Source organism: Marmota monax, unplaced genomic scaffold (assembly GCF_021218885.2).
Source record: "Marmota monax isolate L192 unplaced genomic scaffold, Marmota_monax_Labrador192_F-V1.1 WCK01_AAM20220418_F8-fsc00051, whole genome shotgun sequence".
NCBI lineage: Eukaryota > Metazoa > Chordata > Mammalia > Rodentia > Sciuridae > Marmota > Marmota monax.
This window is the reverse complement of record NW_026695202.1, coordinates 2876285-2901378: the sequence shown is the minus strand read 5'-3', so window position 1 is coordinate 2901378 and position 25094 is coordinate 2876285. Positions and strand designations below refer to the sequence as shown.

The 25094-nt window shown below is 42.2% G+C and overlaps 2 protein-coding genes across 6 annotated transcripts in view; both read right to left on the bottom strand.

The window, feature by feature from the left end:
- The window catches only part of Txnrd1 (thioredoxin reductase 1), a 235910-nt gene that overhangs the window by 40404 nt on the left and 170412 nt on the right, over positions 1-25094 (bottom strand). The window contains exon 1 of one of the 5 annotated variants that reach the window (XM_046429535.2): positions 18452-18608. The exons of 3 other annotated variants lie outside the window; for them this stretch is intronic. The gene's annotated coding sequence lies outside the window, so the exon portion shown is untranslated. Of the gene's footprint in view, positions 1-17103; positions 17259-18451; positions 18609-25094 lie in introns of those variants that run through there. One more of the 5 variants, XM_046429534.2, reaches the window with a different exon arrangement.
- On the bottom strand, positions 912-7962 carry Eid3 (EP300 interacting inhibitor of differentiation 3). The gene has a single exon (XM_058574272.1). It carries the CDS (start codon positions 7919-7921, stop codon positions 6722-6724), a length of 1200 nt encoding a protein of 399 aa, XP_058430255.1. The 5' UTR covers positions 7922-7962; the 3' UTR covers positions 912-6721.

The following is a 25094-nucleotide window of genomic DNA, read 5'->3' as shown; positions in this document are numbered from 1 at the left end:
ATAAAAAACTGTTTAAAAAGTTTAAAAGAAAAAAAACTAAAAATCCAGAAAAATTGATTGACATTGACCTGCATGAAAAATATAAGAAAAGAAGTCTCTGCTTTTCAAGGTATCTTATGGTTGTTTTTACAGTATTTGGGATAGAAACTAGTGCCTCATGTATGCTAGGTAAATACTCAACCACTGCCAGGCATTTTAAATAAATATGGCTCTGTCTAGTTCAATCCTTTCATCTGCATATACTTGAAGTCTCCTATATTTATTTATGCTAGAGAAGCGCTCTACCACTGAGCCACAATCCCAGCCCTGAAGTCTCCTATATTATTTCGTTTTCATATTCTATGCAATAGGCTTTATAAATTTAGGTTTTTGACTCTCGATTCTCAAAAATCCAATCATTCCACTATTATTTCATATTACCTTTTATTAAAATAAAAATCTGTGCTAAGGAGAGGACTGAAAAAGCTGAAGAACACAAACAAAATGTTTTTTTAAACATAAAGTTTTAACCTTAATAGCCAAAAAATCCCCAAACTTACCAGCCCAGACTGCATATTTTTCTCCTGCCTACAATCAGGTGTAGCGGATGAAAGGCAGGACTTGGGGCCAGCAAAACAGGGTGCTTGGGATGTGGAAGGGGGTGCAGTTGAGGAATGTGGAAGAGGAGGCTCAGCCCTGCAGGTGTCCCCAGGCAGCATGCCAGGTGCACATGGTGACTCAGGGGCCAGAGGGACAGTCCAGCAACAGTGGGGACAAGACCATATCACCCTGATAGTCTGCACAAAAGGTCTAATGCCAGAAGCTGGTAGGCATAGCCAGTATTCATCAACTGGCATCATGGCTGAGGCTGCTCCTTCAATGCAGGGCACTGTGGGGGAAAACAAGTTGGTAATGACAGCCATTCAGAGCAAAGGACCAGAATGAGCTTCATGTAACAAGTGCTACTCCCTCGGTCTCACAGAGCAGGAGAATGACTTGCAAATAGACATAGCTGGATGTTCTTGAAAAAATAACCTCATTTTATCTGCACAGACTGTTGAATAATCGCTGTCTAAATGAAACCACCAATTCTGGGAAAGTGCTGCTTCCAACATACCTACCTAGTTCAATAAATGAAAGAAAATGTATCCTTGTGCTGAAAAGCTGAAAGTAGCCCTCACCAACTTAATCATCAGTGCTAGAAAAAATTCTGTTGCTGACCTGGGTTCTTGTATTTCAAGCTCAAAATCAAATTCTATCAACCAGTGCACGGATTTTATAAAGGCAGCACTGAGCAAGCATGAACTAATTTTTAGCTCTTGTAAAGTAAAATCAGTAACACAGGCCTCTTGTTGACCCTAGAACCAAACATTATGTTTTTAAATTTTAAGCCAATTTAAAATTAAAATTGTTGTCATTCAGTTCAAGGTAAATCTCACCTGAAAGATAAATATGATAGAGGGCAGAGGGCAAGTTCTTCCAGGCAGCACAAGAGGGTAAGGAGTGGCACGAATGAGTGCCCCACTCTCCTCCAGCTACAAATGCTAGAAACAATGGCTGCTGACTGAGGGGGTGCATTCTCAAACCTGTCCGGCTCAGGACCCTTTTATAATATGAAATTATTTAGGACATCCAAGAATTTTTGTTTATGTGGATTCTAGCTATTAACATTTACTACATTAGAGATTAAAACTAAGAAAATTTATTAATTAATTTAAAATTAATATACCCACTGTGTGCTAAGAGGAACATTATTTTTGTTTAAATTAGTGAGTGACATTTTTAAATATCTTTGCAATTCCCTTTAATGTCTGGATTAACAACATTCATTATCTGCTTCCCTCCTCTACTGATTTACTGCAACATCACCTGTTGTGTAGTCTCTGGAAAACTCCACAGCACACTTGAGTGAAAAGGCAAGTAGCATCCTAGTATTATGAAAACAATTTTGACCTCAAAGTCAAGGGACATGTATGAGGTGATGTTCAAAGTTCAAAACAACTTAGAACAAAACACTTGAGTACTACCTTCTAACTTGGTTACATACACCCAAGAGGCTGCCGTTTTCTCACACATAAAATTAAAAACATGGAAAAAATTTTGAAAAATATAAGGAGTCTAGCATAATGGTTTAAGAACCATTATGACTTGCAACTTAAGTATGATCTTATGCTAGATGCTTAAATCCTCCTGCCTTGCTTTTCCTGTTTGCAAAAACAAGGGACTACTTCATAGGGGTTTGGGTGAATCAGACAATCCATGTAAATGCAGAACAGTGCCCAGAACACAGCAAGTCTTTAACATGGTAGCTAAATAGCAAGGGACAGTGGAAGTATTTTGTCGAAGCGGCACAGTTGGGTAAAAGAGCTAAACAATTTAGAGCAACATCCCAAATGTTCTAAATTGCTTAAATTTCATGTTTTATACCTCATATGCAAAATAAGCAGCCTGACTTTTCTTAATGCCATAGATGCTCATGTCTAGTCTATTAAAAACCCAAACAACAAACTCAGCAGTTTGTATAGAACCTATACCAGATCCAGCTGCTTATCTTCTTTGAAACCTGATGGCTGTCGGACTTGTACTGTAGCAGCCACTGGGATGTACCTCAGGCCTTTCTTGCTTTGGATTATGAACTAGGAAAGCAATAAAGGGAAACTGCAAGTTAAATGCTACAGGTTCTCTAGAAAAGACTAGGTCTATGACAGGGCCAAGGCAACAGATCTGTTTTTCCAAAGCCTTGACGTTAAGAATGGTTCTTATATTTTTAAATGGTTGGAGAGGAAAAGAGTAATAATTCAAAATAAAAATTACATTAAATTCAAATTTTACTATCCACAAATAAGATTTTATTGGAAAATAACCATACCCATTTATTTCCAAATTGTCTATACTTTTCTTTTTCAATAGCAGAATTGATTATAGATTGCAACAGAGGCCACATAGCCCACAAAGCTTAAAATACTATCTGGCTTTTCACAGAAAAAAACTTGCCAAGCCCTGGTCTGGGGAAATTTTGAGTTTGTCAGTGGGTGGTAGTGGACAGAAAATAACAGCAACACTGAAGTGAGTGCAAATCAAAAAATCACCTCATTGTTCAGGGAAGGAGAGATGCTTCCTCTAAGGAGAAATTAGAAAGTTGGCTGTCCATGACCAATTATCTAGATATATAGCTAGCATATGACTACAATGTCTAGAACCATGGTAATGTTTCACCTGTACTCTGTGTCAAGTATTCTGGTAAATGACTGCAGGTACCACATTGATTACCTCCTTCCGGAGCTTTTCTATCCTATCTGAAAGTCAATTCAACCAATATCCCAGCAGTGTTTCTTTGGTACAACGGTCATTCACAAAAATGTTGCTGTCTTTTCCTCAGTGACTCCCCCGACATAAGAGCATGAATCCCTATAACCTGTGAATGTTACCTTTAAAAGGACTTTGGAGATGTGACTAAGAATCTGGAGATGGGATTTTCTAGAATTATCCCAGCAGGCTCAATGTAATCACAAAAGTCCTTGTAAGAGGGAGGCAGAGAAATGACTACAGTAGCTGGAGATGTGTTCACAGAAGAGACGGCACTGCCAGTTTTGAAAGTGTTCTGTACAGGTGGCCTCCAGAAATTGAAAAGACAAAGAATGAGATTCTCCCTCAGAGCTTCCAGAAAGAACCAGACTTGCTGATGCCTTGATTTTGGCTCAGCCAACCCAATTCTGGTTGGACATCCAACCTCCAGAACTATAAGATAGTTAGTATTGCTTCCACTCACTGTTTGGTTACAGCAATGATAAATGAATATACCCTCTAAAATAGAAACACAATTTTCTGGCACCACTTTTTCTCCAGGCCTAGAGCAGTGTCTGGCACCATTTGTGCAGATTCCAGTTACTTGGCAATGAATTCTCCAGAAGACAGACAAGGGATCTAGAAGTATAAGGAGGACTGGGTTGTGCCTCCTTGGTAGAGCGTTTGCCTAGCATGTGTGAGGCACTGGGTTCTATCTTCAGCACCACATAAAAACTAAATTTAAAAAAAGGTATTGTGTCCATCTACAACAACAACAACAAAAAAAAAATTTTTTTAAAGCATAAGGAAACTACAGTGAGTGGTGGTACCCCAGAATTTGTTGACCCTGATATCTGGAGAATGGGGCAATAACATGAGTGTCCACAATGAGACAGACACCATGCTGGAAGTTTTACACACATTACATCTCATCTAATCCTTATAGTAGTCCTCTAACTATTGTTAGATATCATTCCCATTTCATACCTAAGGGAGACCTTGAGAAATTAAGAAAACTGCCCACTAGCCAAGAATTAAACCGAGGTTTCAAATTACAAATCTATTACTTTTCTCACTGCACCACCATATATAGTAGTTCTTATTTCAAAGTATTTATCATAAATTTTTCTAATCTAAACCTTACTATTATTCTCACTTGGAAAATCAAAAACCTCAACTTTACAGTTAGACAATCTGCCCAAAGTGGATAACAAAAATGTTAGTACTGATGCAGGACATTTGATCACAAAGTGGTCCTATTATCCAATAAAGTTTTACTTTAAAATAAATTCACAACATTCTCTTAAAGTTCAATTTATTTGAACCTTCAAAAGTTAAAGTGCTCAGGGCTGGGGTTGTAGCTCAATGGCAGAGCACATGCCTAACGTGTGACGCACTGGGTTCGATCCTCGGACCACATAAAAATAAGGTGTTGTATCCATCTACAACTAAAAAGCAACAACAACAACAAAATTTACAGGTGCTCAGAAAACAATATAAAGTTAAGGTGTTCTAACTATTAGTGGGAAAACACCATTTTTTCAATATGATTCTTAATCTTTATAAAGGAACTCATCTCTCCATTGGTCAAGTCTTTTCTTCAATGTAAACATGTGCTTTAATTTCAAAATAATGAGATAACTCACATGTCATGACAACTAGTAAAAACAAAAATGAGTGGATAACTCTAATTTTAAAGAGACCCAAAAAATTACCTACATTTTCTATTATCACTCTGTGTCAAATCCTCCCAGTAAAGAAATGAATCTGATAGTGAGTGAAGAACTCAGGATCTCTCCACTATCCAAAACAATTATCTTTTCGCTCCAACAACAGATCTCCGGAAAACTCAAGCAAGGTTGGCAGATATACCAGAAGTGAGGATCAGCAAGACCACCCTAAATCAAAGGGTGACAGAAACTGACAAGGATTGGAATTCCTTGAGAATTCTAATAAGAGGTAAGAATAGCTACTTCAGAAAATAATTTGCCAACAAGAAATATCTATTTTTTAAAAATTCTCCAGTATATTATTAGTGAAAAACTTCCCCAAATATCAGCTCTGGCCTCTCTTGGTATCATTTGTTTAGCCTTTGGATTTCCCTTCCCTGTACCAACTAGACTTCCTACTAACAGTCACTTACCCCACTTACCAATTAATTGCCAAATTCCTCCACTACCAAAGATTAAGTTCCTAAAGATAGAAGGAAACTTATGGGTATGCTTATTGTACATTCTAAAGCTTTTTAATTTTCAGCAGTAATTTCTAAATCAGGTTGTAATTTGTACTCTTAAAACAACTAGAAGCATCAAAAAGAAAAAAACAGAACAGTTCACACTAAGAATATGTGAATAAACACAGTTTAAACAGAGACAGTTCTAGCCCTATTAACATGTAAAATTAGTTGGGACAAATATCTGAAGTTGTTACACGATAACACATCACTGATTCTGAAGGACATTTTTTATTAGCAGATACATAGAGAGAATGTATGGGCAAGAGAAGACATTAACCAAGCACAAAAAGCTTACAAATAAGCATGTAAGAAGGATTTTTTAATATATATATATATTTTTTTAGTTGTAGATGGACACAATACCCTTTATTTTTATGTGGTGCTGAGAATCGAACCCAGTGCCCCATACATGTGAGGCAAGTGCTCTGCCGCTGAACCACAATCCCATCCCAATCCATATTAGAGGAATTTGTGGGACAAAAAACTTCTAAGGACACTAACAGATGAAGTCATGCAATTCTCACATAGCTTCACATTCAAGCAGAATTGTTTCCCCTAAATCTAAAGGTTCTCTTCTGCCATGACTTATGCATTTGCCCTTATTACTTCCCTGCCTAGAAGGCTGTTCCCATCTCCCAATTCCTACTCCCCCTTTCAGCCCTTATTTGATGTTTTGTCTACTGAGCAGTAGTCACACAAATTTGCTGAGTCAGCTTACAGGAGAAATCATTTAGAAATTTATTCTCTGCAGCGAAGCACAGCATCTAACTTTTTTTAAGTTGTAATAGTGCATATTTACTACCTTAACGCTTTTCTTGAGCAACTTTTTACCCACTCTCACCTCAACTTAATGGGATTCTCCTTGGTTCACTACCAGAGAGGAAGCAAAACAGTATCACATACCATTCTGATTTTTTTTTTTTTTTTGCAAGTTGGCCAATGTATTTAGTTTACAAAACTCAGAATTTAAAAAATTTTTTATTAATGTAGATTTTATAGAGCATTCAAAAAAATATTTCCCATAAGTATGCCAGTGAAAATTTTTAATAACAGATCACAACCTCATAAATTACCAAAACACATTACACAGAAAAACAATTTTCAATATTCTTGAAAATATTTTGCTTTACAAGAAATATAATGTGTGCACTTCTGTTCAGATTTTGCTGTTTTGAGATACTTCAGAAAAACAAAACTGACTCTTACACTAGGAACAAAAATCTAATATGAGTTTGTAATCATAGCCTCTGAAATTTCAAAAGTTGCCACAATATTTTTCCAATCCTGTAAACTCAGAGATATAACCCCTTGCTTCCTACCAAAGGAACTGGGATCACTTCCTTCACCCATTTGGTTAATATTAATTGGCTCTAATATTGGCAGCCTGTCTTGGTCAAGCCTTATTCTTGCAAAGCCATCTCTTATAATAAAAGAAACGTAGAATATATTCTCCACTGTACGAGAGAAAGAGTTTGGATCAATCACAAACTCAAAATAGGACACAGGAGTATCAGGATACTTTCGAAAGTAGGTTTGCAACAATCCCAAGATTCTTTCTACTTCTTTTTCTGTTGCTTCTTGGTTGGTACTCAGGTCCAACTTCCTCAACTTTGTAGGCATATCCCCATTTCCTTCCATTTTGCGAAATTTTTTGTGATGTTCAAGTCGGGGCTTTCGTACAAAAGGCTCAGACTTGAATGAACCAAAAATAAAGTGGAATGTTTCAGCTTGCAATATCCAGGATGTTGCTTCCTTCTGTACTGTCTCCCAAAAGGAAAGAGAGATATTGTCATCACAACCACTCAACTCATCACATTCGTCTTCCATCCAATTGAGGCCCACAAATATAAACAGAAAGTCACAAAACGCTACTTGATCAAAAAAGCTCATATCAGAATTTAACTGCTTTGCTTTTTCTTTACCCAAATCAGAAGCCAAAACAAGAAACTGGGCATCGAGGGCAGCCTCTCTCGTTCGGCTCACTCCATCAAATAGGACGTTGGCTTCCTCGAGGGCCTCGGTTAAGGAGTCGCTGGCCGTGTTCACTATGTCCTCTCGGTTCTGCTGGACACTGTACATGAGCTGCCGGTATTGCTTGCGGATGTTCCGACACTTCTCCTCGTCCTCGGTCTGACCCAGGAGGTGACAATCCAGCTCGGGGTCCCGGGAGCTGAGGTCGTCAGAGCAGCTGTCCACCCCCACCACCACTTCCATCTTCGGGGGCTCCTCCTCCTCCTCCACCTGCTTCATGGAGCACGCACGGCAGGTGCCTGTCGCCACTGGCTCCTCGCCTCCCATCAGGGAACCTTGCTCATCAGACATGTCCGCAACCGGTAGCAAGCAGCCAACCGCCTTCAGAATGTTCCCGACGCTGGCGGAAATCCAAGGGGCAGTTGGAGAAGAGGAGGGATGCCAGCCCATGCGCAGTGCGGTGCGGACCTCTGCTGGGCTCGCCTCGCCCGGCCCCGCCCAGCTCCGCCCCGCCCCGCCCCCAGCTCCTCCCGTGGCTGCAGCTTGCTCTGCGCTGCCCACCCTAGCGTTAGCCAACTGGCCTGCGCAATGCAAAGAACTGGCGCAACAATGGACCCCCAGCCCCTTACGGAAATAATTCCCATTCAAGAGGCAGCTATTGTAATTTTCAGCAATGACAAAACAACCTAACTTTCAAAGAAACACTTGGACAACAACTAAAGGTCCTACGCTTTAATTAAAACGTTCCCTGCCATACATTGAAATGAGGTCCACATACTTCGTTCTGTGATTTAAAGCTTTTATTTAATGCTTGTTTTTAATAACTAGTGTGGCTAAACTGCTGGTAAGGCCAAGTTAAGGTCGAGGGCCCTGAAATGAAGAACCCTCATTAAAATTAGGCGAAATAAAGTTCCCAGGTGCAAGGTGACTGGAAATCACACAAATGTAATCGGGTTAATTAACCTTTGCTAGCCCTCAAAAAGCCAAATCCCTGCTCAGGTTATAACTGAGTGATAGAATGCTCACTTGGGTTCATTCCCAGTACTGGGGAGAGGGGGAAGGGGGGGGGGGGGCGTGCGCACAAAATCCTCTGCAATTTACCAATTCACCTCATGGGGTAGGATCTTTCAAGAGAAAATGCGCAAGATGCACTTGTGACCTTTGGTTTTCCACTGCCTCAGAGAGGAAAAAGAAAATGGGTAGGTAGGGCTTTTCCACAAAACATATTTGGAAGTCTATCAAAGGTTAACAGCCACCTAAAAAATGAACAAAGCTATGAGGATTTTAAACATGTTATAAGGATATGCAAGTGAAATCTGTAAATTGGGTAAGTATGTGTTGGAAAATTCACCCCCTTGCTCACTGGAAATTCAAGTGCCAGTTCATGAAGCTACTCAGGTTACCAGTCACACATGTAGAAATGTGTAACTGACAATGGAAGGACTACATAATTAGGACATGCCTAATCCCCAAAAGCTTTTCAAAACTGCAACCGTTTCCCCTTAAAAAAAAAAAAAAAAAAAAAAAAAAAAAAAAAAGTGGACCCATGTGCTGCATCTGGCAATCACAAATTTCAACTAACCAGGAAACAAATTGGCCCTACCTACTCTTCCTGTGCATCTAGACCAGTTTTTCTTTTGGTCTACTTTCCTGCATGTGAATAAACAGTAAAACCTATATTAACTCTAAAATTCTTACCTTACCATTCATCCATAATTTTTTTTAAGTAGGGGCAAATCAGGAAAAAACATGCACTTTTCAGAATCATCCATTATGGTTATTTGTGTGTGGATGTACTGTATTATCCTGGCCTATTAGATTGTGAGGTTTGCAAAAACAAAAACTTGACTTTAAATATTCCAAACAACTGATCTTATATGGATGCACTTGGGTATGTACTGACTGAATAAGTAATATACTTTAAGAACTTTGTTCCAGTACTGTTACAAAAGTTATTTGGTGGCAAAGATTAATTTCACAAGATTAGTAGAATAGATTCTACACAATGAAGGCAAAAATCAATTGTCTTTCAGAAAGTGTCTTATCCCTCGTCTGAAACAAAGAAAAAACAAAGACCCAGCATCATCAAAGGGCTATCTTCTTCCCATCTGGCCAATCACAAATTAATACTCAAACCTCTCTTAAATCTCAGGTCAAAATGTAGTTAAGAACTCCAAGATCCAAATCCAAAAAAAGTCTACTTTTACAGTAAACCATATTTTGAGGAGTGTATTTCAATCAATTTTAAATTCAATAAAAGCAATTTATAATTAAAAAATACTCCAAAAGATATGACAATCTCTCATTCTAACCTTTTTTTTTTTTTTTTTTTTTTAGAAAAATCTGGTAATTCTCCCAAACTACTCAGAAAGTATCACAAATATCATTTACAGGGATTTCTCAGAAGATAACAGCTCATACAACTTGCTCAGAATTAACACTACATCAAAATGAGCATGATGTTATTAAAAACTGTCACTTCCAATACTGAATTCATTCTACGCTGTATCAGGTCCTCAGGAACCTTATAATATGTAATTTAGGTCATCTGCAGAAAGGTAAACTTGTATAATTATATTCAGCCTTTAAGTCTGCACACAATTTTAGTGTTTCTATCAAGTAAAACTATCTCAAGTTCAATGTTTTTTCCTCAGTCACTTAAATGGGATTTCTACACTTATGAATCCTTAAATCATTAAAACTGATTTTCTAACCTAAGATCCAACTACTACTAATTATTATAAATGTAACTTAAAGAGGAAGAAATGGCAACACATAATTTCAAGTGATATTGGTGAACTTTTCCAGGACTTGGAACAGAAAGCACAGTGCAGTTTTCCTCTGGTTTTTCCTTTCCTCTCCTGTCTGAAGAACTCCTACCCAAGGCTCAACTGACCCTCCATTTTTTTTCTTCCATCTTTTCTTCCATATTTTTTTGTTCCTGTCCCAGAAGTTCAGACTGATTTACGGAAAGACCATTACAACAAATAGATTTTGTGACTTTTTCCAGCCAACATGAGAATCAGAGTGGAGTCCCACAGTCTGACAGCTGGTTACACATGTCCCACTATCAGCTACCTCCCAAAGCTTTTCTGTACTTTCTCATAGCAGCTTCTGTCCTCTCGACCCACCATCAGGGTATCTGTTTAATAATGAGTTGTGAAGACAGGTGATAAAATTTCTGGTTTCATTTACAACAGACAGTAGATAGGGTGTGAGGTACACTTTCTCTTTCACCTTAATTTCCTTTAAATTTATGTTTGTATGAATTTTTTGCTTTGTCTTTTGTAGTATATATTAAAGTTAAAACTTTGTTATGATCAAGGGATCTGGTTTTCGTTTTGTTTTGGTACCAAGGATTGACCCCAGGGTCACTTAACCACTGAGCCACATCCCCAGTCCTTCTTATTTTTAGACAAGGTCTTAATAAATTGCTTAATGCCTCACAAATTTGCTGAGGCTGGCCTTGAACTTGTGATCCTCCTGCCTTAGCCTCCCAGGTCACTGGGATTATAAGCATGCACCACCATGCTCAGTAAGAGATCTGTTTTTAAAAGGAGTTTCTAAGTGGGAGGGAAAAAACAACCAACCATGCATAGTGGCAGGAGACAACAAACCTGAGTTCTGGTCTTGATCTGTCAGCTAATGGTATTACCTTTAAGCAGACTGCTTAACTCTCATCCTCCAGTGACCTCATGCATAAGATGGGAATACTTAACTATTTATATCATACAATTACTAAGTACTGAATGAGGATTATATAACAGATCAGGCAATATTTTCAACTATTGAGTAGGTACTCAATAAATTGTAAAGTATCCCCAAAATAGCTGATGTTTAATAAATATCAGACACTAATAAGAAAAAAATGTATATGCAAACTAGAAGCTTCACTCCTTATTGTTGCTCTAGAAACAACAACAAAAAAAAAGGTCTTAAAGCTTAAAATCAGTAAAAAGTAATAAAGGAATATATTCCACTACAACAAAGATATCTGCCATACAACAAAAAAGTTAAAACCTACTAAGTTTCAACTACTGAAAATATGCATATGACTTTGAAGGTTAAATTTCTCCACAGGTATTTTTAAGCAGATCCACAAAGAATCTGAGTTTACATGCAAAATTACTTAATAATTACTTATTATCATTAATAATTGTTTATCTCATGAACAGCTCCTTAAATTCCAAACTTTTTTAAAAGTACAGTATCCAAAAAACGGCTTTGAATAACTACTCTGTTCAAATAAAATGACATTATTATTGTTATAGTAGGGCTGGGGATAGAACCCAGGCAAGAGCTCTGTCACTGAGCTACACCCCATCCCAAGATGGCATTACTATTTGTAAAGTAAAAGTTAAAATGAAAGCCAGGTCACACTAAATAATATGGACTGCCACACACGGAAATTTAAAAAACCACCACCCTTGACTTGTGGTCAAGGCACACACTTACTGACATTTAAAACTCCGCACTAGTGACATGCCAAGCTCCAATAGCATAAACAAGGGTGTTGAGATAGCCCCAACCACACCTCAGAAGTCAGCAATGAGCATCATTCTGACAGACTGAGGGAGGGGCACTAGGTGTGTGGCTATTAAAGGTGGCAGTGTTGAAGGAGCTCAGCTCTGGAGGCCTGGGTTCAAATAAAAAACATGTTTTCTCATTTTCTTCAGCCTTTGAGTTTCCTCACTTGTACAATCTGTCTCTGTCTCTCCAACTTTTTGTAGTGCTGGGGATTGAACCCAGGGCCTTGTGCATGCTAGACAAGCATTCTTAGCACTATCTACCCCCCTACCCACCGCAAATGTATTTTATTTAAATATTTCATCCTACAGTTTGGTTATTAAGGGATAACAAACTCGTTACCAAGCTCCTCTGACAACACAGGTGCCTGATGAAGAGTAGCTAAAGAGACCTGATACGGCTTCTTCCCAACTGACCTGGACACTTCTGTATAAAATGCTCAAAGCTGACAATGTTACTGTCACACAGCTTTTTAAAAATTCTAAACTGCTTCCCCATGTGCTACCAAGAATCTTCTGAACAACTTAGAGCCCATCTTCAATGAAATCAGAACCTGAGATCTAAGTTCTTCCCTGAGTGAGTCTCTGTCCCTACCTCCATCCATTCACTCAATAAATATTTTGCTAAAATGTACATGTGGTGTTAAAAAATGCATAGAAAATAGGAAAATGTATCATTGTCTCCTAACTTAATAGGCACCGTGTTTCATTCAACAAGCCTCTAACGAATGAACACCTCCTGTATACCAGAACTATGCCAGGAATATCAAGATGAATAAGGAGCACCACCGCACCAAGGAGGCAGGCATGTGGCTCAAAAGTAATAACAAAAACCGAATGCTACAGGTGTGAGCGAACCAGAGCGAGCCCTGCGGATAGAAGGCCTTTCTTTGGGTCCCAGTCCTAGCTCTGCCACCTCACCAGCCTCGCGATTAGGACATGCTCCTCTAACTCTGAAGGTCTTCATTCCTGTTTCTGACACTACCACCTGCTTCAGAGGACTGCTGGGAGGACTTAGAATCTAATGTCTAACAGCATTCCACACAGCAGGCATGTCCACTTAGACATGAGCACCACACAGCTGCAACCACAAGCACAGAATACACCTAGCTCTCCACCCTTGATGTGTAAGCCAAAAATTATCATTGGCAGGATTCCTCCTTTCCAGAGATAAGGAGTTGTGGGAAATGATGTGGGAACACAGCAGAGGAAAAGACCAGCCAAATCTGGTCTTGTACTGTGGACTAGGAGATGCTGGGAAAAGTTGATTTGAGTAAAAAGAGTCATCAGGAATTAAAACAGAGTACAGGGCAAGCAGGGGATACTTTAGGGAGAACAGTGTTCCAGGAGTCTGCAGTAGGTGAGGGAGTACAGCGGGAGATAACCAGAAAAGCTGGTTGGGGCCAGGGCCCAGAAGGCACAGGATACCTAGCTAAGGAGTGTACTCTTTATCCTAGATGCAGATTGGGCTATGGGGAAGTGGCAGTCAGGAAGATGACTCTGGCAGCAGACAGGCTGGGGAGGAATGGAGAGTGGGAGGCCAGTTAGAGATGGTTGAGATGGTGTAGGCAAGAGGAAATGAGTACCTTGACCCAAGCAGAACTCAACAGTAGGAAGAGGCAGATGCATGTGGGAAGAGTCAGGCCTGGTGAGTGAACAGACCAGAAAGGCAAGAGGAGCTCTGAAGCCTGGACCACAGAACAATGATGCTGCTGTGAAAGATGGACAGCAAAAAGAAGTTCACACTGTCACCTGGCCGAAGTGGTCAAAGGGCACGTAGGGTCTGAACATGGATTCACAATCAGTAAAATTTATTATCAGCACGAAATACATTTCTTTATGATAACAATCTATGCTTCTTTCAAATGTCAGTAGTCCTTATCCTTATTTCCTTCTAAGGTAAACGAGAGATCTGCTCATTTCCCTCACCTTCAAGGCAATCCTCCAACCCTCTTTCAGGCCTCAGCCTTAAGCAGGCTAAAAACAGTTCCACTACTCCCAGTGCTCCAAAGAGATGACCTCTATCAAAGGAAGGAATCAAAGAAATTGAGTTTTCTGTCAGTTTTGGTAGAGTAGTGAGAAAGAGAGGGAATGGAGAGTCAATCAAGTACTACTCATCTCCTTATGTCCATTCAGCTAAGAGGCTGGTTTCTGAATCTTTGTTTCAGCATCTACCTCCCAAGGAAAGACTATGGACCACCACAACCGACTGCAACATGATCATATCTGGGCTCCCACTGCAACTGTCCACACAATTCACTAGGATGTTAAGGTCCTCTGTTGCTTTGTGTCCCTCATCTCTTCTATTACTACCCTAAAGGAATAAAGTCCCATGTTGTCAGTGTCGGTCCCATCACCCTAGATTACCATCTCAAACTACTGAAGACTTACCTACATCTAACTCTTAGTGTTCCATCAAGTAAGTTTTCACACACTTTGCTTCTCCCCTCAATACCACCAAGACGCATTTACACAAGTGATTTCAAACTCTGGAATTCTGGAAACACTGATTCACAAACAAGGAGGTTCCCTACAGGAACACTTGTAATCCTGCCTTAAAAACTAAGATGTTTATGAAAACCAGATGTTTACATCTGAGCACCAAGAACTCTATTCATAGTTCTTAGGTAGTCTCTTAACTCCAATTTCACACACAAAGAGCTTACTTCTAGACTTCTGTTCAATGACACAGTGTTCAACAGAAAGCTTACTTCCTTGTTGAGTTCCCATTTGCTGTCTTCTAACTAATATTTTGAGAGTATCAAAAAGCAGTCCTTCATTTTCCCCAATTATAATGATTATGTCAACTGATCTTGATCAAACTGCCTTATACATTAAAGTAGCCTCAAGCTTATTTCCCACAAGAATTAACAGGAAGAGGCTTATTTAAAATAAACAGAACAAAAAAGCCAGCTCCCTGCCCACTTCCAGAAGGTCTACTTCTGAACTGGGCAAAGCTCCAGCCTGCGAGTTTCCCAGGCACTGCAGAGGACGCTGTGCAGGTGATCCACAGGCTGAACTTTCAGACACACACTTCTAGAAGCCTTCATCCTTTAGGCTCATCAGTTCCTCCCAGAAGGGTTCTTCTCTATAGTACACTCACTATGAAAAGCAAGGTAGGTTTTGCTGCTGTTGGGGGAGGATGGGGGACAAGGGAAGAAGCTATATAAAAAAGAGAAAGCAAAAGCAGACGTCATGATTACTTTCCTATCCATTATTCACACTGCGATTAAACTATGAAACCTTAATATTTTTTAAAAATTATGAACTTTAGGATCATCACACTAACCCCATAAACCTTTCTCCACTCAAACCCAATGTTCCCTAAATATGTTTAAAACCCAGCAGTTAGGCCCAATGTAAGCAACAACACACTAGAAGTTCACAAACCTTTCAAGCCAGTAGCCCCTATCTCCTTGTGTCTCAGCAAAAATAAAATAAGCAGAAACCAAAAATTAAATCAAATGATACAAAAAGTAGAATGGTAAGTCTACTTAAAACATTTGCTAAATGTAAAGTATGTATGGGTGGTACGTTTTTCATTAATGGTATCATACAACTCACCGTATGTCTAAAATCAACAGATCATGTGGAGTTGAAAACATTAGATCACATCCATAGAGTTCCAAAATTTATAAAATGATTATTTTACTCCCACTGATGCTTAACCGGGAGCATCAAAAGGATTACATAAAAATCAAATGCCTATATAACTTTGTAAACTTATGACACAGAAGAAGAGAAAAGAATAAACTGACCAGGAGAAATATTAATAGACCTTTGTCTCACATTACTTGGAAATAAAAGTCTGAGTAACATAATTATTTTAACTGAAGTTAAAAGCCTTTTTATGTCCTTTAATTATTTTACATTAATTAGCTATTTGTCTTTGAAGTCTAGTTCCATTTTCTATACTCATTCATCAAAAAGGTAAATAAGTCTTTTAAAAATATAGTAAAAAAATACAAATTAATTGTTAATGCTATTCCTAAGGGTGCAAACTACTAAATACATTTTTATGGTTAAGGCAGGCCTCAGGTTTACTTCAAAAAAGGAAATGTTCAAATATATGTTCCATTTCTTAAAAACTACATTGATACAACACCTCCCAGCTACAAGGAAGACTGAGGTAGGAGGATGTAAGTTGGAGGTCAAGCCTGGACAACTTAGCAAGGCCTTGTCCAAAAATAAAAGTTAAAAAGGACTTGGGATGTAGCTCAGTGGTAGAGTGATTGCCTAGCAAGCCCAAGGTTCGATTACCGCCTCCCACAAAAAACCTACATAGATACAAATGTTTAAGGACAAAAAGGCAATCTCCAGAAATCAAAACGATGGCGGAAGGTGATGGAATACAGGAGGCTTTCTAACCTGGCAATCAACCACACAGGATGTGGAACATCCACCAGGCTGTCCTATCTGCTCAACCCAAAGAGAACATTTCTCTTTTCCTTTCTACCACCCAATTATCAACTTCTGGGCTACAAAAGAGCCTCCTGAGGGGAAATGAAATCACCCCAGGGATTTCTTGGTTGCTGTCCTCGGAGCCTGGGGTTCTGGGTCCCCCCAACCCTCAGAGAATTAAAGAGGAAGGCCATAGGGGCCAGTCTGATGACGAAGATAGGCATTTCCTGATGGCCTTTTCTAAGGACTTCCCTAAACCATTTAAGACACTACACCACCAGTAAATTTTAAAATTATTTGCATTAACTGGAAGGGAGAGAGGAAGGAAGACAAAGGACACTTTGGAAGTTATCTCGTCCGGGGACGGGGGCGCTCACTGTAACCTCAGCTACTTGAGACTGAGGACCGCAAGCTGGAGGTCAGCCTGAGCAACGTCGTGAGACCCAATCGCAAAATAAAAAGGGCTGGGGACGTGGCTCAGTGTAGGGCGCCCCCGGGTTCAATCCCAATACCGAAAGAAAACAACAAAAGGTCATCTTAACCGAGAGCGGTTTCGCGTTTCCCTAGCGCTCCCGCGGCCTGGCCAGACCCGGCCACACGTGCGCCGGCTGGGCGCGGCTTGCCCTCGGGAGGCGCCGGCCCGGCCGCACGGCCTCGGGCTCGGGAAGGAGGCTGCGGCCGCCGGGGCCCGCGGCGCGCTCGTACCTTCGGGGTCGGGCTACGGCCGCGCGTCTGCTCCCGCTCCACGGACACCCGGGCCCTCGGGCTTGCCCCGCCAGTCGGCTAGCCCTCCTCGCCACCTCCCGCGGTCCTCCGAGGCACAAAAGCCCCAGCGAGCGTGAGCTCGGCGCCGCGGAGCAACGCGGCGGGCGGGGCGGGGCGGGGCGGGGCGGGGCGGGGCGGGGCGGGGCGGGGCTTCCGGCGGCCGCAGCCGGCAACCAGCGCCCGGGGCTCCGCGCTGCACGCGGAGCTCACCGGCTGGGAACCCCCTGATTGGAGGCCGCTGTGAACCTGAGGGTTCCCGCCAAAGCCTCGCAAGGCTAAGCTTAAGCTCAACGGCCTGCTTTTCCAGTAAGTCCGGAATTCAGAAAGCTTCAAAAAATCACTTTACGACACAATTATCTCAGCTTTCTCAACACCTCCGCGTGGATCTTGCTTTGAAGTTTGCGCCCACAGGGAATGCCAAAATCCAACTTCCAACTTCCCTTGCAATCTGAAACCACCGGGAGAAATTAACATTATGCCAACTTTGGGGTTTTTAAAAAGAATCCTGAAGCAATTCTAGGTGACAACAGGAACTAACGATCCAATTTCCCAAAGGGGTGAACTCAGCAGAGATTCAGACAGTGGCAGAATTCAAAGCCGTCTGCACTGACCCAGGCCTGGTGCTTTGCACGGGTTACCCTTTCATCCCCCCAGCTGTACTGCAGATGTAGGATTTCACCAGCCCATCAAGCAAATCAGGAAACCGAGGGCAGAAAAGCCAAGGAGCCTGCCCGAGTTCCAGCAGCGTCCACAGCACGAGCAAGATTCAGCTCCTAACACTAGCCAGCACTGCCTCGCTGAATAAGTAAGAGCCAGGTGGCAGTCGAGGCTGCCCTGTTTCCTAATGTCTGGATGGGCAAGCCACTTGTCAAAACACGGAGTTTACACGAGCTTTGCCAGTTTCTCCAGATGCCTGAGGATTAAACGGTGTGAAAATTCCTGGAAAGGCGTGCTGCCGTCAAGGATGTGCCAATCCACACCTCAATACACTGCCTTCTACATTTCAAGACTCGTGCTCCAGAAATGATACAAAACCCCATTTTCTCAGAGTCTGAAAGAGGCTACCAAGAGAACGAGCGAGGAAACCACCGCCGACAGGGGGCCAACCTCACCAACCACAGGCAGCAGCTGGCGCGACCCGGCCCGCACTGCACGCTGCCGACAAGCTCGCTCTCGCTGGCCCTACAAGAGCCGCGACCCTCTCGGACCTCACCCCCTTTCCCTCGACCCCTGGGGCCCGCCGATGCACCGCCGGCGCTGGCTCAGCCCCGCCAGCAGCCGTGCTCACCTGCCGGGTGCCTGGGCGCCGAGCGCGCTCTGCTTCCAGCGGCCGCGGAGCTCCCAGGAAGGGAGAAGCGCGGAGACGGCAAGCTCCCCGGGCACCGCACCTGCGGCCGGGACGCAGTGCCCGACTGAGGCTGGCCGAGGCGACTGGCCAGCTGGTTCCTAGTGGCTATGAGAAGCCACGCCCTGCTCTAAGCGGGAGGGTGAACCGCCAGAGTCAGAATGACGAAGCAAAAATGCACTCCTCGTGCAGTCTTGGCAGCCGCTGCCGCTAGGCTGGGCAAAGTGGGAGCTCCTAATTGGGCGACGGCGTCTCCTGCCTCCCGGTGGCCGCCTCCAGCGCGAGACTGGGGTGGAAACAGAGGAACCAGAACTAAGTAAGAGCTGCGCTAGCTGGACTATGCCCTCAGGCACTGGCTCAAGAACTGGCTGCCCGCTTTAGTCCCGTGAGGATCTTTAGAAATACTGAAGCTTGGCTCCCACACAGACAGCCTGTCATCTTTGGTATGGAGTGACCTGGGTATCTAGCTTTTAGAACTTTGACTAGTTGACAGCAAAACTGGGAACCCACTGCCCTAAAGTAATGCATTAGTCCTCTGGGTAATTCCCTAAAGGAAGTTAAGCATCCATTTCATCCTGACTAATCCTGCAGTGACACATTCTCAACAGCACAAAACTTCCCCGTCGCGCACTTCCTCCCACCACACTCAGGTGTGGGTTTGTCTCGTTTGTTTTAAGGAAAGCTCAGCGTGCATTTAACGCAGGCGGTTCCAGGTACCTGCCTCCCCTGCCGGCAGCGAGCCCTGCCCTCTGCGCTTCCCTGTTCTTGCTCGGGTTCTCACTCAGCACCTTCACCAGTCTGTGGCCACGAATGCTTGCTGAATAAATAAACCACCGTACGTCTTTCCCACCTCTTTGGAAGACGCCACACTGAAGGACACAAGGTGAAAGGGCTGCAGGCTCCTAACTGCAGGGAGAAGCCACGCCTCCTCTGAACTGGCTCCTCCTTCCAGCCCCTTCCCAGGTAGTCAGAGGCTGCACTACACACACCGCACACGCTCTACACACACTTAAACCACACTCCCTGTGTGTGGTGAGTGTGTGAGCACTTCACCCGAATCTGGGGATGGCCTAGTATATAGGTATTCAGGAAACAATGTTATTAAGGGGTGGAAAATGGAAAAGAAAGCTGGGGCAAGGGAAGACACACTCCATGTACTCCTCCTGAGTCAAGCTCCTTACGAACCGTTTTCTATGCCTTATCTCATTTAACTATACAATAACAGCCCGTGAACTAGAAGCATAAGCTTCTCATTCTTAAAAATATACAGGAACTACAGCTTGTTGCAAAAGCATGACATAGGATGGGGGCGGATTTTTTAAAAAATAATTTAATTTGAAATAATGAAATAAACACCTTGATGAAACACCTGTTCGATTTCAGGAGCCTCGACACTGACTGCATCTTGTATGGACAGACAGTTCAAGGTGATTATAGTTAATGTTTTCCAACTGCATGTGAGAAAAGGCTAGATGAGTCATTTTATCTTACATTGTTCTTAGGTAAGCAAATTACAACACAAATCCCCAGATTAGTTCCATGTAGTTATTTTCTTTTTAAGTTAAAAAAAAATCACGATTTTAAACACACCTTCTTGGGAAGATTATAACTCATTGGTACAGCACATGTTTAGCATGCTTTGAGCCCTGGGTTCCTACCCAGAGCCACAAAAATAAATAAATAAAACCCCTTCTATATAAAAGTATTGTATCCAACTTCAACTAAAAATAATAATAATAATAATAATAATGAATACAGAGACCAGTTAAGAAGCCACTGTGGCCATGCCACAGTGACATAAACCTGTAATCCCAGGTGGCTGAGGCAGGAGGATTGCAAGTTCTAGACCAGCCTCAGCAACTTAGTGAGAAACTGTCTTAAAATATAAAAAAGGACTGGGGATGTAGCTCAGTGGTAAAGTGCCTCTGAGTTCAATCCCTGGTTACCACCACCACCACCCCAAAAAAAGAAAGAAAAAGAAGTTTCTGTGGTGGCCCAAGCTAGAGGTGATAAAGGCTTGGATTGGGTTGGTTTAGGGAGGTGAGAAAATACATTTGAAAGTTTACTGCAATTTGTAGATGGATGGAATGAGGAAACAAAAGAAAGAGAAGAATCTGTGATGATTCCAGACTTTTGGCCTTGACAACTGAGCAAATAGTGACATTATTTAATGAAAGGGAGAACAGTCAGGGAAGAGGGGGAAAGCAATAGTATGGGACAATTAGTTTTAGAGATCTATTAGTTTTCAAAATAGAGGTGTTAAATAAGCAGTTGGATATACAAATCTGGAGTTTCAGGGAGATCAGAATTAGAAATAAAAATGTAATAGTCAATAAAGACATTTAATGCAATGTGGATTACGGTTTTCCAGAAAAAATCTGTAGAGTAGCAGGGTGTGTGTGTATGTGTGTCTGTCTGTGTGTGTGTGTGTGTGTGTGCGTGCAAGTACATGTGCAGAGAGAAAGAGATGTTTTGGTAAAGGAAATTGAACCCAGGAGTGCTTAACCACTGAGCCCACTTCCCCAGCCCTTTTTATTTTTTATTTTGAGACAGGGTACCACTAAGTTGGTCAGGACCTCTTTGAGTTGCTGAGGATGGCCTCCAATTTGCAATCCTCTTGCCTCAGCCTCCCAAGACACTGGGATTAGAGGTGTGTGCCACATGGCTGGCTGAGAGATTTTTAAAATTGGCACATGATTATGAAAGCTGACAAGTCTAAGATCTACAGGGCTGGCCCAGAGGCTAGCAATTCAGGCAGCAGGCTGGAGGCAGAACTATTTCCTTTCAGGAGCCGTCAGTCTTTTCTTTTCAGTCCCTCAACAAATGAGATGAAGCCCATCTGCTTTACTCAAAGTCTGCTGATTTCACTGTTGGTCACACTTTAAAAATGCCATCACAGCAACATCTAGACTAGTGTTTGACCAAACATGGGCAACCATATCCTGGCCAGGTTGACGTACAAAATTAATTCTCACCTATGGCTCTAGATGAAGTTACCAGCGAGTTAGGATAATGAAGAAAGCCAGGACAGAGCCCAGCATGTTGTAGGGACAGACAGGCAAGGCACCAAAGATAGCAGGAAACGGTTTTATTTGGCTGCAGCCAGGTTCAGAGGGCACAGCTTTTGCTGTAATCAATCAATCCCCTGAACCACGAGTTCAGGTAGTTTCAGAATTTTGTAAACAGCATGTATTGGGAAGGCCTCAGAAGTTCACAGTCTGTAAAGTTCACATAAAAGCAGCTTTTTCTTTCACTAACTCTTCAAGAACAACACCTGAGAAGGAGAAAGCTTCTTCTCCCCTTTCTTTCCTCCCCCTCCAGCTGTTACCATGGAGCCCAATTGGTAACTTATCTTAAAAATGTAGACATCTCTGTGAAGCCCAGCTCACGGCCAGAGGCCTTGTTTGCACATTTCTACAAGCTACTATACTGGATATGTTTGTGAAAACTAGTAAGGGGGTGTCCAGCACCTGGAGTGCTGGTATCTTCCCAGACAGCAGCCAAGTAAAACAGGGTGACACGAAAATAGGAAGTTTATCTACATTGAACTCTTTTGCAGAGACTCTGTTGCTGGCAGTCCTAAAATCAGTCCTGGTGAAGACTTCTGGAGAAGCCCAGTTAAGACTTTTCTGTGGAGAAAGGGTGTGCCACTTCAAGCACACACAAACTACAAAGGAGAAGCACCCAGCAAATGAGCCCCAGAGTGAGGGGGAAAGACAGGAGGAGAGCTGAGAGGGTGGTCGCCCAAGCCAATGAAAAGAGCTCCAGAAAGGAGGGAGATCAATGCTGAGATCCTGGAAGAAACCCCCAGTCACTGTGGGTTTTTATGAAAATGAGGAGGGGAAAGAAATTCTAATCAGAGAGAGTTCAACAAGAAACAGAAAATAAGAAAATGGAGGTGGTACATAAAGCAAGCTTCAAGGGTAAGTGGAAAAGGACTTGAGGAGGAGGGAACAGGATCCAGAAAGGTCTTTTTGTTAGGTCGTTGTCTAAGGAGGACATTATCATAGTATGATTTTATACTGAGGGAATAATCCAGTAGAGGGAAATGTGGCAAGTTCCAATAAGGACAGGAAGGAAAGGGGGTCATTGTAGAACAAAGTCCTTTGAAAATAATTTACGTGCAGCACAGACTCTGCAGCAAAGCCAGAGAACCAGAACTGAAGTACCTAGAGAGCCGGGTCACTCCGCCTCTCATCTTCTTTATCTGCTTTCAAAAAGGGCCTCTGTGGTCTTCCACCTCTTCATCTCACTGAAGCCTTCCCCCAGCCCGGAGCCCCATCATTAGCTTCTTCCAATCCCTTTAATTACTGGGCCCCCTCTCACCACAGGCCTTTGCTAGCTCCCAGCATTCAGCAAATCTAGTTCCAACATGTCTTCCTTGAGGAGGCTATCAAAGTCAAACCCCCCATGAAATGTTCCCAAGTTCCCAGGCATTCTTTCTACTCAGCCCATCACAACCGCAAATGTATTTTTCTTTAGCATTATTTGATCAATGTCAGCCTACCCCTCTAGAATAGCACAGTCCAGCAGAACTTCATGAGATGATGGCAGTGTCTATGTCTGCACTGTCTAACCCAGTAACTACTAGTCACATGTGACTAAAGATAGCTAGTGCAAACACAGATCTGGAGTTATTTTAGTTAAGCTTAATTAATTTAAGTGTAAATAGCCACAGGTGAGCAGGGGCTACGATTATTATTTATGCTCACCATAGTAAGGGTCGGTCATGTTCCCAACCCTTAGTACAGTGCACACACATAGTAATCACTTAGTAAGTATTTGTTCAGAGATCAAATCTGTAAAATGAAGACATTACATTAATTTATAGATTCTTTTTCCAGAGAAGAAAGGGAAAACGTTTTTACATAACACATATTAGGTGGTACTCAGATTTCCTATAAAGGTGTATTTGACCTTTAAGAATTTGATCTATCTCAGAGGGAAGCTGGGATAATAATGAGAACATAGTGATGGTCCCAATGAAATGACATCTGTAATATGCTTAGGAAAGTGCCTGGGATATAGCTGGTGCTCCAGGGTTGTGGTCCATAAACTTCAGGGGTACACAGTGGAGAAGCACATAATGGTAAGGGAAAATTGGAGAAGGCTTCATAGCAAGTGATATTTGAACCATATCTGGAAGAGTAATTAAAATGGTAAAACTGGGAGGGAATAACGCCTAAGAAACTTTCAGTGGCTAGTATGTGCTGGGCATAAATCCAGGTCTTTCCACTTTTAATTTAATCCTCACAACCATTGTTTCCCACATTTTACAGATGGAAAAAAACGGAGATATAAAGACGACCAGTATCTTGCTCACAGCCACCTAGCTAATAACTGGCAGAACTGAATCTGACCCCCCGCCCGTGGTTCTTGCCAACATGCTATTGCTATTCCACCTCCCGAGCAGAACTTCTCCGGGCAGAGGGGGCGATATGTACAGACACACAGTGTGTCTCTGCCCGGGGACTCAGGAGGATAAAGGGAGATGAAACAATACAGACACGCTGGATTTAGCCTGGGGTTCACAAGGCATGGGTTGTGTCTGACTCTTTCACATATATTCTCAATGAATCCTCAGAATAATGCAGGTATTATACCCATATTGTGATATTAAAAACTGAGATTCCAAAAAGCTAAGAATCCTTCCAAAGCAGATGAGTTCTGGAGTTGGGATTAAAAATCCAGGGGTGCCAATCTCCAAACCCATTGTCTGTCACACAGTTAAACAACCTACAGGGAGGTGTAGACTAAAAAGAGCAACATGCTGTAGGAAAAAAAAAGCAATCACTTTCTGCAAGTACCAGGAAGAGTCACTCACCAAACACTCACCTGAAAACCTTGAAATCCTGCCTGGAGGATCACGACCCTGTGGAGTCTTCTCTCATTGAACACAGAATTCATCACTCCTTTTTCTTATATCAAGCTAAATTAAAGCCTTCTGTTTACATCTCCACTGCTCTTAGAACTGTCACTTATTGAGCACCTCCATGCCTCGGCTTCACATGTTCTCATTGATCCTCTCCCAAACCCCTTGTGATTGTACCATCAACTCCATTTACAGATGAGTAACCCCAGGGTAAACGACTAGCCCCAGTCTCACATCTGGCCAGGATTTACCTTTGCACTGTCTTCTCTCAACCACATATAATTTACTGAGGGGCTGGTCTCTATTTCCCTGGTACCTGGCACAGTGCCTTCCCCAGCAAAGACTCACTCGAGGTTTGAATCCATGTGGTCCTTCAGCAGGCTTCTGAATATTCATGAAGCAGAGCAGAGAAGAAAGCCTATGGTGTTGTGGTGAGCCAGAGCTGAATGATGGGGAGGAAGCCCAGATTTGTAGCACTCCAGTCTCTGTGGTATAAACACTCCCAACCTTGGCTGATTTCAAGCTATCATCTACTTGCAAAATTCCTGAATGTTTAATAATGTCAGTTCCAGCACACTGCCCCAAATCTCAAGGTCACATAGATGAGTAAAAAGCTGTGAAGGACTAAGAGTGTAAAGAATTTGTGCTATTCGCATCACCATGTCCTTCTGCATGGTGTAAGTCCATGAAGGCTTAGTGCAATTACGATGCTGG

Bases quoted from the DNA above. Each gene is read 5' to 3' on its own strand.
- Eid3 (XM_058574272.1), bottom strand. From the start codon at position 7,921: ATGGGCTGGCATCCCTCCTCTTCTCCAACTGCCCCTTGGATTTCCGCC.